Source organism: Pagrus major, chromosome 2, assembly GCF_040436345.1.
Source record: "Pagrus major chromosome 2, Pma_NU_1.0".
Taxonomy (NCBI): Eukaryota; Metazoa; Chordata; class Actinopteri; order Spariformes; family Sparidae; genus Pagrus; species Pagrus major.
Window position 1 is genome coordinate 14,556,442 of NC_133216.1, and position 16,039 is coordinate 14,572,480.

Here is a 16,039-nt window from a genome sequence, read left to right on the forward strand (position 1 = left end):
CTGCTCAGCGTAATGAAGTAATGTATGTACTTGGTAGTAACTTTTAACACATTTTAAGGAAACTGTACTGAACCATACACCAAGGAGCAGCAGTTATGTACCACCCTCAGATCCTGTTTAAACAGTCGTATGATACATGAAAATGTATCTCTTTAAGGATTAAAGCAGCCTAATCCTTGTGAAACGTACAGATCATCATGTGATCTCTTCTGCTGGTGGACTCTTTGCTACCCCCACTTAATGAATACATGAAATCGTAAAACACACAAACATACACAGGGTTGGACCACTCTGTGTTGGATTAAAACAATCTGTGTTTAAACCCAGATGTTGCAGTCTGCTCTGGGATGTGTCAGACCGTAAACATAATATAGAAACAAAATGAAATCAGAAGGCTGTAGGACACGGATGATTCAGCTCAGGTATTGTGCTGTAAGGTTTGTTTTGGTTACAATAGTGTTTTTGCTAAATGATGAAAAGGTCACTTGAATGTCCTTGAATTGTTGATTAGATGGTTTTGCATTTGTGAAGAATACGTTAGGTGGATGAAAGACATTTCAGATCACTATTGTTAGTTGTAGTTCATAACTCATAACTGGAATTTAATGGCATACCTCATTGTCTGATCATTGAAGAGGAGGAAAGAGAAATATATGCTTCAAGAGGAAATTATGCTCATGTAGCAAGACGACGCATGCAGAGCAGTAAAATAGACTCAATTTATTTTTCTATTATATTCATGTGTTTCTCTTGTGTGATTATAGTGATGTTACATGTCAGAGAGTCGACCACAACTGTTTTTCAATTGCTTGACTATGATGATCTTTAAAGTAATACTTTACTCACCTTTGTATCTGTTAAATATAAAGCTACAGTCTAGCATAAAGACTAGAAACGGAGATGCAGCTAGCCTGGCTTTCTCCGAATAGAACACAAAAATCACATCAACACCTCTTAAGATCACTAATTAACACACTTTATGGGTGCTGGTAGGCTGAGTTATGTGTAATTCTCTGTGTCAAAATGCCAAAATTGTTGCTAGATGGTCTTTCTGTGACTTGAATTATTTGAATGATCCTGCAAAGGAGCAAAAAATTAAACCATACTATGTAAGATGCAGTATTTAGTTCATCTTTATTTGATCTAGATAGCTTGTTCTTTTATATTAAATGAATGCAGCTTGCATCATAGTGCATTTCAGTCTATCTGTAACATAGACTTTTGAGATAATATGACTGTAAATATTGATCTTTTCCTCTGAAAAGGATGGTAGACAGGCAGCCTATCCTCTGACAAACATTGTGTAAAATTATTATACCAAAGTTGAGCCTTTGAGAATCTTTCTCACAACAGTTGATAACAATGAAGAGACTTTCCCTCCTGCACTACACTCGGTGGCGTGTGGCTGATTGTATGCGTCACAACTTCTTCGGGCTAGCTGTGTTTAATTACATTGTGTTGATTTTGATGCATTAATCACGTGTCTATCTGTGTGTCTTTTCCATCCTCTCAGGGCCTACACACCTCAAGGTTACAAGACTCCGACAGCAGAGAAAGCCCGGCCTGTCCGAGCCGCCACGACAACACCCACTTCAGCTCAGCTGAGCTCCATCCCTCTGTCCAGCTCCGCCCCCAAGGCCTTTTATGGAAAGAGCAGACAAACGGCCTGGATGAACGACGACTCTGGGCCGTCACCTTCAAATGCGACCACAACATCCAACTCTGACAGCAGCAGCAAGAAGTACGTTAGTGACTGAATGCTTCTGATAAACCCAACAGCTTTAATCAGTTCCTGGAGCATCACAAGTTTTTAAATATAATGACTTTACAGAGCACAGCTTTAAATTAGTTTGATCTTTGAATCTTTGAAATGGAGGGAGTTTGATAGTCAGTACATGCAAAATATCACCATCATATCCTGCTATAAGACATAATGCTCAAGTCATTAAAGGTCATAGATTAGTCACTAATTGTAAATATGGAACAGGTTCAAAACATTAGAAAACTTGTGAGTGTCTGAGAAAAGTCTGAAAACCAGTCACGATAACACTGACCTGTAAACGCTTTGGGTGAATGTGAGGAGGCACAGGAAAGAGATGATTAAGAAAATAACATATCATCCTTTGTGTTCATGATGTTCAGGCAGGTGGATACAAATTCAAAGAACGTGTTTGGACAGCCTCGACTCCGAGCATCACTAAGGGACTTGCGTTCTCCACGCCGGACGTACAAAAGCACCATCGAAGATGACTTGAAGAGACTGATTATCATGGACAACCCAGGAGAGGCACCACAAAGAGATCCAGTGAGCAACACACAAATACTTTCCAAACAGTCTTACTTTGATGAACATGCACACACAGCTCTGATCCCTGTCACTTTTCACCCTGTAGTCTCCCAGACGAACCCTGCAGCGCACCTTTTCAGACGAGTCACTGTGCAGCGGGCGCAGAGAGTCCAGCTTCGACTCTGAGAACCAGACGACCCCCACTGACGTGCTGTTCACCTCCACGCTGCCCACACGCAGACACGCCATCTCCAACCACGTCCAGGGCAAGAAGAGTGAGTTTACACTGCAACAACTTGTTTTCAGCAAGGTCAACAAAATGTACCAAAACAGTTGTGTTGAGTGTATTAGCTGCCAAGGTTTCACTCTGAGGGGATCCAAGGAGTTTAGTGGAAAGAAATCCTTTTTGGATTGATTTCTTAATTGTTTCATTCATAACTTCTGCAGCCTTGTAGTACAAGTGGAGTGCCTGTTTAAAATGGGACGATTTCAGCCTTCTCAAGAACTGTTTATTTAAACAACTTCACACTCGGCACTATGCTTCCTTGGTCCTGAGCAATACACCTGCCATGACATAGTTGCGTCTCCTAGCAACACACAAGCGTATGTGGCATTTGGGTGCAAAAGCTCAAAAATGTTTGAGTTTAGGGAAACAAAATGGCAAACTTACGAGACTTTACTGAGCTGAAACATCGACAGACTCTCTTTCTTCATCTGTTCTCGAATGTAGTGAAGCAAGTGTTGGATGAATGGTTGTTGAGAAAATTGTAAGACAGAAAGAGAGTTCTTCTGTTTTGGTTGATGTAGCTGCCCTTGTTTCATGCAGAGGTTTGTTTACTTACTGCAGCTGTTGTCCTCTCCTGTCCCTCAGTGCCTCTGTCTGCCTCCGAGCTGTCCCTCACAGAAGTTAGAGACAAAGTTCCCCCCCTGAGGAGGCTCGATCCTGGGCTGATGCCTCTTCCTGACACAGCCTGTGGACTGGAGTGGTCCAGCCTGGTCAACGCCGCTAAAGCTTACGAAGGTGAGGATGGAGACACTTGAGGGTTAGGATTGATCAACTTAAGCTCAGTGTGGGATTTGGGGGATTTTTCTGTTATGGCTTGGACCAAAGATTGTCGAATTATCAGCTGTGCTCAGGCAAGACAGTGCAGGTTTGGATGTATTCTGTTAAAAGTTGCTGAAAGTCAGGCTAAAAGTTTAAGCGTTCACAGCTGCTTACATTAACTACACTCGTATCAGTTTTATGTTTGGTTTTATTAGTTGATTTAATGCGCAACAAATCTCAAATTCCTGAAAATGTAACTGATGTGTTGTAACGTAGAATTTGCAACATTTTTTAAAAAGTGGGCTTCATTAAATATAATCAACCAGCTTCTTAAATCCCTTGTGGATGTGAGACATGTTGTCTGGATGTTGGGGGTTGATGGGTTTCACCATGGCTCGGCTCGTTCTGTCACACGACACTCCTGGGAAAGATACGGGAGCTCTGTGGGTTCATCTGTCTGGTCATGATGACCTGCTCCGCTTCCCAGCCACTGTTTCTTTTCTGGGTCTCTCTCCCGTCCCTTGTGTCCTCTAAAACCACAAAGACAATCACAGCAAAGACAAACACACTAGACTCAACCTAGCACTTGATCCATAACCTCACCTGCTGCCAGACTCTCCTGTGTTGAGGTGTGATTGTCTCGTGTACCCCAAGGGAAACCTGGGTAAAAAGACTCTTTTATGAACTTTTTAGAAAGAACGATTATGTGTCTCTGTTGCAGCACAAAGAGCAGTTTCCCTCTTCTCACTGACGGAGCCACAGGGTGGAGGTCCTGACATGAGACCAGTCGTCAGTCCAGTACAGTTTCACACTCCTCAGACACCTCGGACCACACCGACCTTCAGCGTGTAGGTTAACCTCACTGTCAATACAGTATTTGTTATAAAGTAGTGCATCTAGAAGACTGTAGTAATACAACTCCTCTAAATATTCTTGTTTTGTTATGTCTGTAGGCCTTTGTCACTACTGCCACCTTGTGGTGATTTACTTTCACTGAATCCCCAGGACGTTCACTCCTTTGAGTTTTAGTACCAGTATCTGTGTTACCAGAAAGGGTGTTATTTTTGTTTCTGCCAATAAGTAATCAAAGTATGATATTATTGGAGCTGAAGAGCTTCAGTTCAGTTCAGTCACGCTGGAATTAATGTGCACACAAACAAACGCCAGTAAAACCTGTCCCGCAGGGTTGAGGGTATTTGCCTCAAGTAATGTGTGCTGTGTTTGTTTACAGTGACGAGGTGCCCAACGATCTGTCCGGGCGGCTCTACCACCTGGAAGTGATGTTAAAACAGCTGAACACTGACCTTGAGAGAGTGAGAATCTTTTTCTTTTCTTTTTTTTTGCCTTTATTAAACAGTTAAAAGTAGAAAGTCTTGATTATATTTTAACCCAGAAAGTGATAGTGATGTTGCATGCACCAACTAGGATGCACACTTTGATTTGTTTTATACTTTTACTGTCTCATATGGTAAAAAAAAAAAAACGTTTTTTACTTAATTAACTTTATTTAAAGGAATAATTTGACAAACAAAAAGTGACAAGATGTGCCTACCAACACCTTAAAATGTCTATGAAAGTATTGAAATGTTGGGTTTATTTTCTTTTTAAGCAATCCTTTATTTAGTTGTTTTGGAAGAGGGTTTACTCTGGACAGATTAGAGAAACCGAACTATGTGAATTTCTAAATTTTGTTTTTATTGTTGAATCCCTGATAGTTATATTTTTTGTTGAGGTCTGGAATCTTTATTTTTGGTATTGCCTAACCTGCAAAAGCCTACCAAAAGCAGCTGTAGTTAAATATCTTCAAAAGAAGAATTAAAAAATTTAAACGACAGTTGTCAGGGCATAAAACCAATGCTCTGCAGCTGTCAGTGGTAAAAAAAAAAAGTTAAAATCAAATTTCAAAGTGTATTGTGGATTTGGAGAATCGTGACACCCCTAGTTTCCTGTGTTTATGCTGTGCTAAGCTAAGCTAAGCTAACTGCCTCTTGGCTGTTGCTTCATATTTCAAGGACAGGTACAAGAGTGGTTTCAATCTTCTCATCTAAGTTTCAGCAAGAAAGTGAAAAAGTACATATCCCCAAAATGTCAAACTATTCCTTTAAATAACAGTAAAAAATCTTTTGTCCAGTTAATTAAAAAGTAATAATTTCACTTCTTCCTCATCTTTCTTTCACCAGGAGAAGCAGGATAAAGTCGTTCTGCTGGCAGAGATGGCCAACCTGAGGGAGAACAACCAGCGCCTGCAGGAGGAGAGTCTAACAGCCAGTGAGCAGCTACGCAAGTTCAGCAGGATTTTTACAAACCTCGACAAGCCAGAGAGTGACCACGAGGCTCGCCCCTTAACACACGAAACTGACTCAAAGAGGGAGTGATGCCAGCGCCTGTAGTAGAAGAAGAAGAAGAAGAAGAAGAAGAAGAAGAAGAAGAAGAAGAAGAAGAGCGTGAGATTCAGACCACAGAGGGAGGGCAACTGTGAGAGAGAAATACCCATAATTCCATGCACACACAGGGGCGGCAGAGGTCACGATGATGTCACCGCACTCAGCTTCCACTGGACTGCCTTAAACCGTAGAAAGCAAGAAAAAGACGATCGATTTTTAAAACTCAACACTCCCTGTGCACAGACAGAGCAGAGACCCTCCCTCTCTATTCTCTGAGCCTGTCTATTTTTATAAACTGAAGTCTTATACACTTGTCTTATATATAAATATATGCTACTATGCCAGAGGAGCGAGTAGGAGAGGAGACTGTTTGTTTTAGAGAATACTACATCACCTGGAGAGGCCTAATACTGTTCCTGCAGCGAATCAGCCAAAAAAAAAAAGAAAAAAAAAAAAAGACTCATTACAGACTGCATCTCCCAGAATGCACTAGAAGTAATGGAGGCTCTACAGACATGGTACTGTAGATAGATGCCTGTGTGGTACAATTCTCATGTATCAATATTATCTATATTGTACTGATATTGTATAACAGTTGTACTAAAGAGGTGTGTGTGCGTGAGCGTGTGTTTGTGTGTAACTGATGGTACAGCACAGTGTTTGTGCTCAAGGCTAGATGCGTTTTATTATTGGTGTGTGTGTGTGTGTGTGTGTGTGATAGAGGCTGAACGTGATGGTCTGAGTGATGAACAAACTAGTTTACTGTAATATGAAACTCGTGGGCCACAATATTTTTCCTTCCTCCGTTTACATGGATGAACCGTGTGGGCCCTTAGATGTGAAACAAGCCATCAGCGTGTTGAGGGAGAGTAAATGGTTGATGTCATAAAGCTCAGTGATATAATAGTATCATATCTCTAATGTAGTGCATTGTTTTGAACTTAATTTTCACAGTTTTTTAGCAGTGTAGTATCATCTCAGATCTAAATATACTGGATAATTATTTTAACCTTGAGACGTTATCACAGTGCTACTTTGAAAGTATGTTTTTTCTAATATTTAAGGCAATAGTTTGACATTTTGTGGAGTACTTTAAATCGCTTCATGGCGGAGAGTTAGATGAGAGGTCTGACACCGCTCTCATGTCAAGTGATGCTGCATTCACGTGCTCCTCGGAAGTTGTTCTCACGACTTCGGCGTATTCATGTTGCGTCAAGTAGGAATGTGAGAGCGACGTGGACGATGTTTTGCGTTCAAAGCACACATTGACAGCTGTTTCACAAATATGCTCGATACCTTCAACCCACTGGGTTAGGGTTCCGCCATGTTTCAACGTCAACTCGTGTACCAACATTTTCTCCGACTTTTCGTGTTGATGGAAGTACGTTTTCCGATTATTCCGACACCACATGAACGCACTATTAGCCAACCTACCGCCAGAAATCCGTAAGTAGCTTAGCTAGCATGAAGACTGAAAACAGGGGAAAAGTTATGCTAAATCAACCCACCACCTCCTCTAAAGCTCACCAATCAACACTTTATATCTTATTCGTCTAATTTAAAACAAAACAAGAGGCGTAAAAAGGACAATTCGCCATTTTCCGGACTATGTTTAAAGTAACGGATCTGTGAGCCTGCTAAGGAAAATGGTTGCCTGGCAACAGGTCCCGACTCGATAAGCAAATGAAGCTAGCGGCTGTAAACAGTTTGTTTTTTTATCTTTACTTTATCACAGACTTGTTTTTGGTAGCCAGTAACAAATATTGTGCCGTCGTGGTTATGACAAGAAACAATATATAACGTGTGAATTAGGGAGCTTTGGAGGTGTTGGTTTGACAGAGCCAATCCAGCTCCCGTTTCCGGTCTTTATGCTAAGCTAACCGTGTGTGGTGTCCGCCTTCTCTTCCAGCTCTGCCCTTGAAATTGAGCTATCGTATTTCCCAAAATGTCAACCTATTCTTCTTTTGCGTACTAATCAAACTGAAGCTGTCACCAGTAATGTGTGCTTATAGAGAAACTGTACATGAAACTCACTCAACAACACTGAAGCTCCTTCATATCAGAAACAGTCCGCGTGTGTGTGAGAGGATTTGTCCTCGTGTTCTGTGGTGACCCAAGTGAACACAAGAGACACTATTTATACTGCTAGCTTGCTTAATGATATTGTCTACTATATCTATTTTTCATACAGAAATAATGTGTCTGTGTGTGTTTTTTGGACGCTGGTACTGAACAGACAGAGCATCCCCGCAGAGGATGAATCTTATCTCCATGTGTCAGTAGATATTGCTGATAAAATTGTACTAAATCATCATCTCCGGCTCTGCCCTGTAGACACAACTTCTTCTTATTCTTCCCTGGTCTGACTGGAACTGTTGAATTTTCAATCCCAACTCACTCAGGTTCCTCAAGATGCTGTTAAGACACTAATCCGCCAATTAGGGGTGGGCGATGTGATGCACTGTAGCCTGAGACAATACAAACACGTCGACCATCAGAGTTTTCCATACTGTTTTAACCATTGTAACTATCCCTTTAATATTTCTGGTTTTATTAAGCAAAGTTGCAAATCAGTTAGAAGGTCTGTTTTATGGCAATACTGGATTTGTGTGATTTATTAGCTTGATTTATAAGTATTTAATTGGCTGGATTAAACTTGACAGAGAGATATGAACAGTTTCTCATACATTTTCCGCAGAGTCGATCAGTATCGCCCACTCCTCCTATTAGATATACCTTTCTTTCACTGACTCAAGAGGGAACAAGTGTTGTATTGACCGAGCGGGACAGAAAGCTGCCATTTCCTCCTGCTCGTCTTCAGCCCGGAGAAATAAGAAAGGCTGCATCTGTTATTCTCCTGCAGCCAGTTATACAGTTTCACCTTTGGCTGTTGTCATCCCATTATCTTTGATACCTTTATATCTAAGCTTATTCGGACCTTTGTGTTTGGGTTCAGACTACTTTTACCAGTCTGTTAATGGGGTTCATATTCTCTTCCTTTTCATGTTCGGACTTTTTCCCAGTTCAGGTTTCACGTGACACTCCAGTTATTCCTCCTTAAGTAAATCCTTCATGCAGCTTCGCAGGTGTAGCTGTGATTTTTGTATCTCATTGGTTTGCTTATGTTAAAGGGGCAAGGTTTATTTCTTTTTTATAGTTTTGTTTGTTATGTATAATTGTAAGCTATTTAAAGCATACACAATGATCCCTGTTGAACAAATCAATAATGCATTATGGTTAATGGTAATATTGTAAAACTAGGTTTGTTTTTTAGATGTTAAATATTTTGATAATTTATTTTTTAACACATTCCCACTGTTGCAGACAATAGTGAAGATGAGAGGGTACTGTGTTTTTATTTGTGTATGCTGTTTTACTTTTGATCTGTGTACAAAACTGATTCCTCATTGTTTTTTATTTTCTGGCATCGTCTTTTCCTCTGTTTGCATCGGTGCTTTCTGCATGTGACAGAGGTACGTGATGCACAGACAGACATTGTTTTCTTTGGGTTGTAATAACTTGTACATTTAAAAGTGTAAATTATGTTTTCATTATTTTATAAAAAATATATTAAAAATAACTATCAGAACATTGTCTCGTTTTAATTGTTTGTGAAATGTAAGATGCCTTTTTTGTTTGTTTTCCCATCATCCTGCTTATGTTGCTGCTCAATCAAGAAAGTGATTTGCATTTTTTATGTAGTGCATCTGAAAATGCCGATAAAAAGCCCAAAGTGACATATTTTTAGATTGCTTGTTTTCTTTGATGAGAAGTTCAAAACCCCAAATGCACAAAAGAAGCAGGAAATCCTCATATTTAAAAGGTTGAACTCAGACTATGGTGTTGTTGCACCATAAATGTCTGACATGATGAATCAGTTGATCAATATTATAATAACTGAACCCACACCAACAGTTGGTTTACCAAATTGTCACAATTGGCAACTATTTTATCAACATCTGTCAGACAATCATTCTCAACTTTTGCAAAAGGTCTTTTTTTTTGTCTTACATAACAGTTCATTTAATATTTTGAGTTGTGGTCTGTTGGTTGAACAAAAGGAAATAAGGGGAGAGTACACGTGTCCCCTTCTATCAAAAAACTGAACAAATAATGATGTCATGTTACAAGCAGGTTTCTGTTGCAGGTGGATGGTAATGATGGCATCTTATCTCCTCTCAGCAAAATAAAAATCATCCTATCAGTTGTGCTGAATGACTGGATGTTTTGGTGCAACTATGAATCTATTTTTATGTGCTGTAATTTATGCATTTCAAAACTCATTGTAAACCAGCCCAAATGCCGTCCACCCACTGAAGCCCATTTAACTCCGCACAATGCAATCAACAACTGCCCAATCTGGCAACACTGTCTACACTTGCTTTTGTCTCCTAGCAGCTCTAAATCAAGTTGGTTAACTCTCCACGGATCACACAAAGTCAATCACACAACTTGCATGTAAAACCTTTTATTTTCTATTACAAAGCTTTTTCATTTCAAACATAAAATACAATTCGTAGTAAGTACTTTTATTAACATACAGTAAGTGCGCTGACAGAACGCTTGTTTTTCATAAAATTAATTCTATACATTCTGACAAGCTCCCGACAGTACTCCCAAGTAAGATAAACGAGTTTGTGAACTGTTACAGACGCACTGCAATACCATCAGGCACGTCACCCAAAGCTTCAACATCAAGCCTTCCTCGGGCAGCAGAGTAGTTACGGAGTGGATGGAGGACATGTTTAAGATCCACACATGAGGCAGTCGTCTCGGTTCTCCAGAGAACACACCATGGCGGCCATGTTGCGCTCTTTGATCTCCCCCTCTGAGGCTACAGGCTCCTGCGCATCCTTCAGCTTCTCTTTGTTCAGGGTGAACTGGATGGGGTTAGCAGCAGGCTTCGTCCTCAGGTAGTACATTCCTGTCTTCAGACCCTGTGGGGAGAGAGAGAAGTGAATTCCAGCTTCTTAAATGTGAATAGTTTCTTGTTTTGTTGCTCCTCCGCAACAATAAACTACAATTCTGGGTTTTGGACAAAACAGGACACAGAGGACGTTATCTTGGGTTTCAGGAACACTGTTTGGCATTTTTCACCATTTTATAGATCAAACAACTAATCAATTAATTGCGAGTATATTCAACATTGAAAATAACCCTTAGTTGCAGCTCTACTTACTTGTTTCCAGCCAAAGAAGTGCATGCTGGTCAGTTTGCCGTAGTTCGGCTCTGCGATGTGGATGTTCAGGGACTGGCTCTGGTCGATGAAGGCACCGCGATCAGCGGCCATCTTGAGTACAGTCTTCTGGGAGATTTCCCACACTGTTTTATACAGCTGCTTCAGATCATCTGGAATTCCTTCAATGTTCTGTTGAAACAAACAATAAAAAAAGTTTAGAAAATGTCTCAATGCTACAAAAACAGGAAATCTTAAGGACTATTTACTGGAAAAGTCAGAAGTTCCAGGTCTTAAAATATAATGTTTTTCTGCCTTTGTCCATCTTTTATGATAGTAGGGTTAATATTTTAGTGTTTTGGTCGGACAAAACAAGCAATTTCAGCCCATCACTTCGGCATTCAAGCATCAAAATATTATTTTTCTTTCAATCAACTTATTGTTGCAGCTCTAATCAAGGGACGTAGAGTTATAATCTGTTGACTTTGGTGTGTCTGAAGCAGACATGAGCAGAATACTTTTTAAATCCAGCCTTACAGGAATTAGCATCCTAACAATACATTAAGTTTATACTATTAAGTAAATACATTAGTTTAATTCCTATGATATACGACCTGGACGGATTACCTGAATGGATCCATTGTGAGCTATCAGCTGGTTCTTCATCTCCTCGCTCCACAGCCCCTTCTCCGTCAGGTCTTTGAGCAGATGAGGATTCACGATCTGGAACTCTCCAGAGAGGACCCTGCGGGTGTAGATGTTGCTGGTGTAGGCTTCAATAGACTCGTTGTTGCCCAGGATCTGGGCGGTGGAGGCTGTGGGCATCGGGGCCAGCAGCAGGCTGTTCCTCACGCCGTGCTTAGCGATCTTCTCCTTCAGCAGCTTCCAGTCCAACAGGTCGGTGGGTGTCTTCTCCCACATGTCGTACTGCAGGATGCCCTTGCTGACCGGTGAGCCTTCGTACGTCTCGTAGGGGCCGAGCTCGGCAGCCAGCTCACAGCTCGCCTCCAGGGCGGCGTAGTAGATGGTCTCGAAGATCTGAATGTTGAGCAGCTGAGCCTCAGGGCTTTCAAATGGGTAACGCATAAGAATGAAGGCATCTGCCAAACCCTGGACACCGATTCCTATCGGCCTGTGGCGCTTGTTGGACTTCTCCGCTTCAGGCACGGGATAGTAGTTGATCTCGATGATCTTGTTCAAGTTTTTGACGATAACTTTGGTCACAGATGCTAGTTTTTTAAAGTCAAAAGTCCGCTCCGGGGTGACATACATGTTGAGCGCAATGGAGGCCAGATTACAGACCGCTACCTCGTCATCACTGGTGTATTCAACGATCTCTGTGCAGAGGTTGCTGCTTTTGATGGTGCCCAGGTTCTGCTGGTTGCTCTTTCTGTTGCAGGCATCTTTGTACAGCATGTATGGTGTACCCGTTTCAGTCTGGGACTCAATAATGGCGTGCCACACCTGCTGAGCCTTCACCTTACGCTTGACCCTCCCCTCCTTCTCGTATGACGTGTAGAGCTTTTCAAACTCCTCCCCCCAGCACTCGTCCAGCCCGGGGCACTCGTTGGGACACATCAGGGACCAGTCTTGGTTGCTCTCCACTCTCTTCATGAACAGGTCAGGGATCCACATGGCGTAGAAAAGGTCTCTGGCTCTCTGCTCCTCCTTTCCTGTGTTCTTCTTCAGCTCCAGGAAGTCGAACACATCAAAGTGCCAGGGCTCCAGGTACATGGCAAAAGCTCCAGGTCTCTTGTTGCCACCCTGGTCGACATAACGTGCTGTGTTGTTGTAAACTCTCAGCATGGGGACCAGTCCGTTGGAGTTGCCGTTGGTGCCAGCGATGTAGCTCCCCGTTGATCTGATGCAGCTGACCGCCACGCCGATTCCTCCAGCTGACTTGGAGATGAGGGCACATTGCTTCAGCGTGTCATAAATGCCTTCGATGCTGTCGTCTTTCATGGCGAGCAGGAAGCAGCTGGACAGCTGTGGCCTGTTGGTACCAGCGTTGAAGAGCGTAGGGGAGGCGTGGGTGAACCACTTCTCCGACAGCAGGTTGTAGGTCTCGATCGCTGCTTCGATATCTCTTTTGTGAATTCCAACAGAGACTCTCATGAGCATGTGCTGCGGTCGCTCGGCCACTTTGCCGTCGATCTTCAGCAGGTAGGATCTCTCCAGAGTCTTGAATCCGAAGAAGTTGTAGGAGAAGTCACGGTCGAAAATGATGGCAGAGTTGAGGCGGTCTTTGTTCTCAAGAACGATGTCGAGTGTCTCCTTGGAGATCATTGGAGAGTGGCGCTTATTCAAGGGGTTGATGTAGTTGTACAGGTCCTCCATCACCTCACTGAACACCTTCTTCGTCTCTTTGTGCAGGTTTGAGACGGCGATCCGCGCAGCAAGGATGGCATAGTCGGGGTGTTTAGTTGTGAGAGTGGCAGTGATCTCTGCAGCCAGCGTGTCGAGCTCCACGGTGGTGACGCCGCTGTACAAACCCTGAATGACCTTCATCGTGATCTGGGCCGGATCCACAAAGTCAGAGTTTAGTCCGTAGCACAGCTTCTGGATGCGAGAGGTGATTTTATCGAACATGACGCGCTCTTGGCGTCCATCTGAAAAATAAAACAAAAACACTTCTCATTTAACCTGATCTAAAATTTGACAGTTGGCATAATTATGCAATCAATAAACAGTAAAAGGTGAAACTGTTAGTCACATCAAATCCAGTCAGGTCCAAGTCTGGACTGTTCTGTAAACGACTCTTGTCAAACATTTTAAATAATCAACACATTTAAAGCTGAAAAATATCAGTATTTATAAACTGTTCATCCAAATATTAACACCGTAACTCCTCCTGCTATTAATCAATGGTGGAGGACGTCTTCTGACATCTTCTGAGTAAAAGTAGAAACACCAGTGTACAAAGTACGAGAGTGTATACATCAAAATATACTTAAAGTACCAAAAGTACTGCAGAATGGTCTATTTCAGAATCAGCTTTATTGGCCAAGTATGTGTAAATAAATGAGGAATTTGACTCCAGTTAGGTTTTCTCTCAATGTACAGGGGATAGTTTTTAAACATCTTAAAAAAAAATAAAAATAAAAAAAGTGCAGAGTTTAACAGTCACACTCGTACTACTTGGTTATAATTGAGACATTAAAGTTTGCATCACTTTAATGTTACAGCTGGTGAAGGCAGAGCTGATTTAAATTGCTTTATACACTGCTGGGTAAATCAACCTATATCATGATTTATTAGTTGATTAGTATTTTGAGCAAGTAATCTAACATTGGAAAGTAACTCATAACTGAAGCTAAATCTAATAGTTATAAAAATGTGGTGGCGTCAAATGTAGCATAAAATGGAAATACTCAAGTACAGTACAAGTATCTCAAATTTGTACTCAAGTACAGCACATGAGTAAATGTACTTGGTTACATTATAACTTATTGTGATCTTCAATTACTTGTCTAGTTGTTTCTGTTAAATCCTTGAAGCTAGAAAAGCTTTTCAGAAAATGAAAAAAAAAAAAAAAAAAAAACTCATTGTCAGGGCTCAAATCTATTAATCCAAACTTTTTCCTGGCCTACAACAAGAGACAGGTCCACTAGCACTTCTTCTGAGCAGATCCGCCATGAGCTCCAGGCAGGCATATGAAGTATTACTTTGCCTTTTGGCGCCAACTATGACAAAGACTTATTGCTAAATCCATAAACCCCACCTTCAATAAGCCTTCAACAGAGGGGTTCAGGATTTTATCACTCAATGTTCGTTTGTACGGCCAACAGGTCACCAATATATATCCTCTAAAAACGATATGCTTGTTATCATGAAGCTAATTATCTCAGTAAAAACACCGACAGCCTGTTTTGTAACTTTGGTGAACTAGCTTAAACTAAAATGATGCTAATTACTAACTATCGTTAGCAAACTGCTGCACACGCTTCTTCACAGACTAAAGCATGGCGGACAAGTTTCGTTAGTGTGCTCTCATGAGTCAGGCTGAGACATTAACATTAGTTGAGTCCCTGTCAGTTCATAACTTAACTAGTAGAACAACATTATTGACAGTGATAGCACTTAAGCTAGCCGAGGCCCTTCACACTGCCCCATGGCAACAGAGAGATCACTCACCTCGCTTTACCACATGCATGTTGGCGGAGTGTGATGATACTCGTCTCCCGAGAAAACAGCAGCTGTCCAGCTACAACTTTAACTTCTCCTCGGTGTCAAAAATGTGCCACTAGTCACCAGCTCGCTCCAGGCTCGGCAGAGAAAGCGCGAATGACTCAAATAAGTCCCGCTAACGCTGTATTTGTACGGAAGGCGTAAGCGCTGCGGGAGCTGATGGACAGGTGTTTCGACCAATCAGCAGCAAGAGAACGCGGGGCTTCGCGTCTGAGGACCAATCACAAGCGTTTAGAATGACAGCTTCCGCTTCCGTTCATTTTCCCGGACGAAAATCTGGCGGGACTGAGAAGTGGGTCATGTAACATGTATTGTTTTGTTCAGGCCTGATGCAAAATGGCTAATTATCCTTCACACAAGACACAGGAATGTATTTAATGTATGTTTTTACTCGGTTTGCTGGATTACATCCTCATGTCTTACAAAGACACTCCCACAGCAGGCAAAATAAAGATAAAATATAGATAAAATATGTCTGCAAACTTACTAAACCAAAGAGTAATGACAGAATGATGCAATCATTTGAATGCCTGTGCAATGGGAAACAAGTTTAAAATATAGTTTACTACTTCACTTGCTGCAGATCTGCACATGTTAATCATATATGTTGAATAAAGGTTACCCCTAGTGTAATAAAACTATTAGAAATTTAGAAACGTCTCACATCATATAAAGCTAGTTTCCCAACTTGACAGATAACTAACAAGAACTGAGGGAAGATTAGGTGAAGTGAATGAAAGGCCTGTACTGAATTAGTTTGGCACTAAATGTAAAAATAGACACAGTATATGTCACATATCACCTTTAACATCCAAAGACATATCCCATAAACAAACAGGTATTTTTAGGAAAAAATGTAGTGTGGTGTGGAAAAATAGATATTAGATAAATGATTCAATGTGAGCAAAGACCAAAAAAGTCTGAAAATGTCTACATTTTTTCACTACATTTTAATTATT

At 41.3% G+C, this 16,039-nt stretch overlaps 2 protein-coding genes across 2 annotated transcripts in view; one reads left to right on the forward strand and one right to left on the reverse strand.

Annotated features, from left to right (window-relative positions):
- sipa1l3 (signal-induced proliferation-associated 1 like 3) overlaps window positions 1-9,305 on the forward strand; it is a 74,880-nt gene extending 65,575 nt beyond the window's left edge. Inside the window, exons 18-24 of the mRNA XM_073482571.1 lie at window positions 1,514-1,741; window positions 2,143-2,305; window positions 2,394-2,562; window positions 3,159-3,308; window positions 4,054-4,180; window positions 4,564-4,645; window positions 5,513-9,305. Of these exons, the coding sequence (XP_073338672.1) occupies window positions 1,514-1,741; window positions 2,143-2,305; window positions 2,394-2,562; window positions 3,159-3,308; window positions 4,054-4,180; window positions 4,564-4,645; window positions 5,513-5,707 (1,114 nt within the window). The 3' untranslated portion in view covers window positions 5,708-9,305. The remainder of the gene's footprint in view (window positions 1-1,513; window positions 1,742-2,142; window positions 2,306-2,393; window positions 2,563-3,158; window positions 3,309-4,053; window positions 4,181-4,563; window positions 4,646-5,512) is intronic.
- An 863-nt stretch (window positions 9,306-10,168) lies between these two features.
- Window positions 10,169-15,178, reverse strand: LOC141017670 (ribonucleoside-diphosphate reductase large subunit-like). Its single transcript, XM_073492401.1, has 4 exons — window positions 15,027-15,178; window positions 11,520-13,501; window positions 10,896-11,084; window positions 10,169-10,653 (listed from the first exon to the last, which is right to left on the reverse strand). Exons 1-4 carry the CDS (start codon window positions 15,043-15,045, stop codon window positions 10,462-10,464), a joined length of 2,382 nt encoding a protein of 793 aa, XP_073348502.1. The 5' UTR covers window positions 15,046-15,178; the 3' UTR covers window positions 10,169-10,461.
- Window positions 15,179-16,039: the final 861 nt, after the last annotated feature.

What these genes read in the sequence shown, in the direction of transcription:
- LOC141017670 (XM_073492401.1), bottom strand. An exon ending in CTCACAATGGATCCATTCAG is followed by an intron (nt 11,085 to 11,519) that starts GTAATCCGTCCA and finishes TTGTTTCAACAG; the next exon opens with AACATTGAAGGAATTCCAGA. An exon ending in ACTTCTTTGGCTGGAAACAA is followed by an intron (nt 10,654 to 10,895) that starts GTAAGTAGAGCT and finishes CTCTCCCCACAG; the next exon opens with GGTCTGAAGACAGGAATGTA.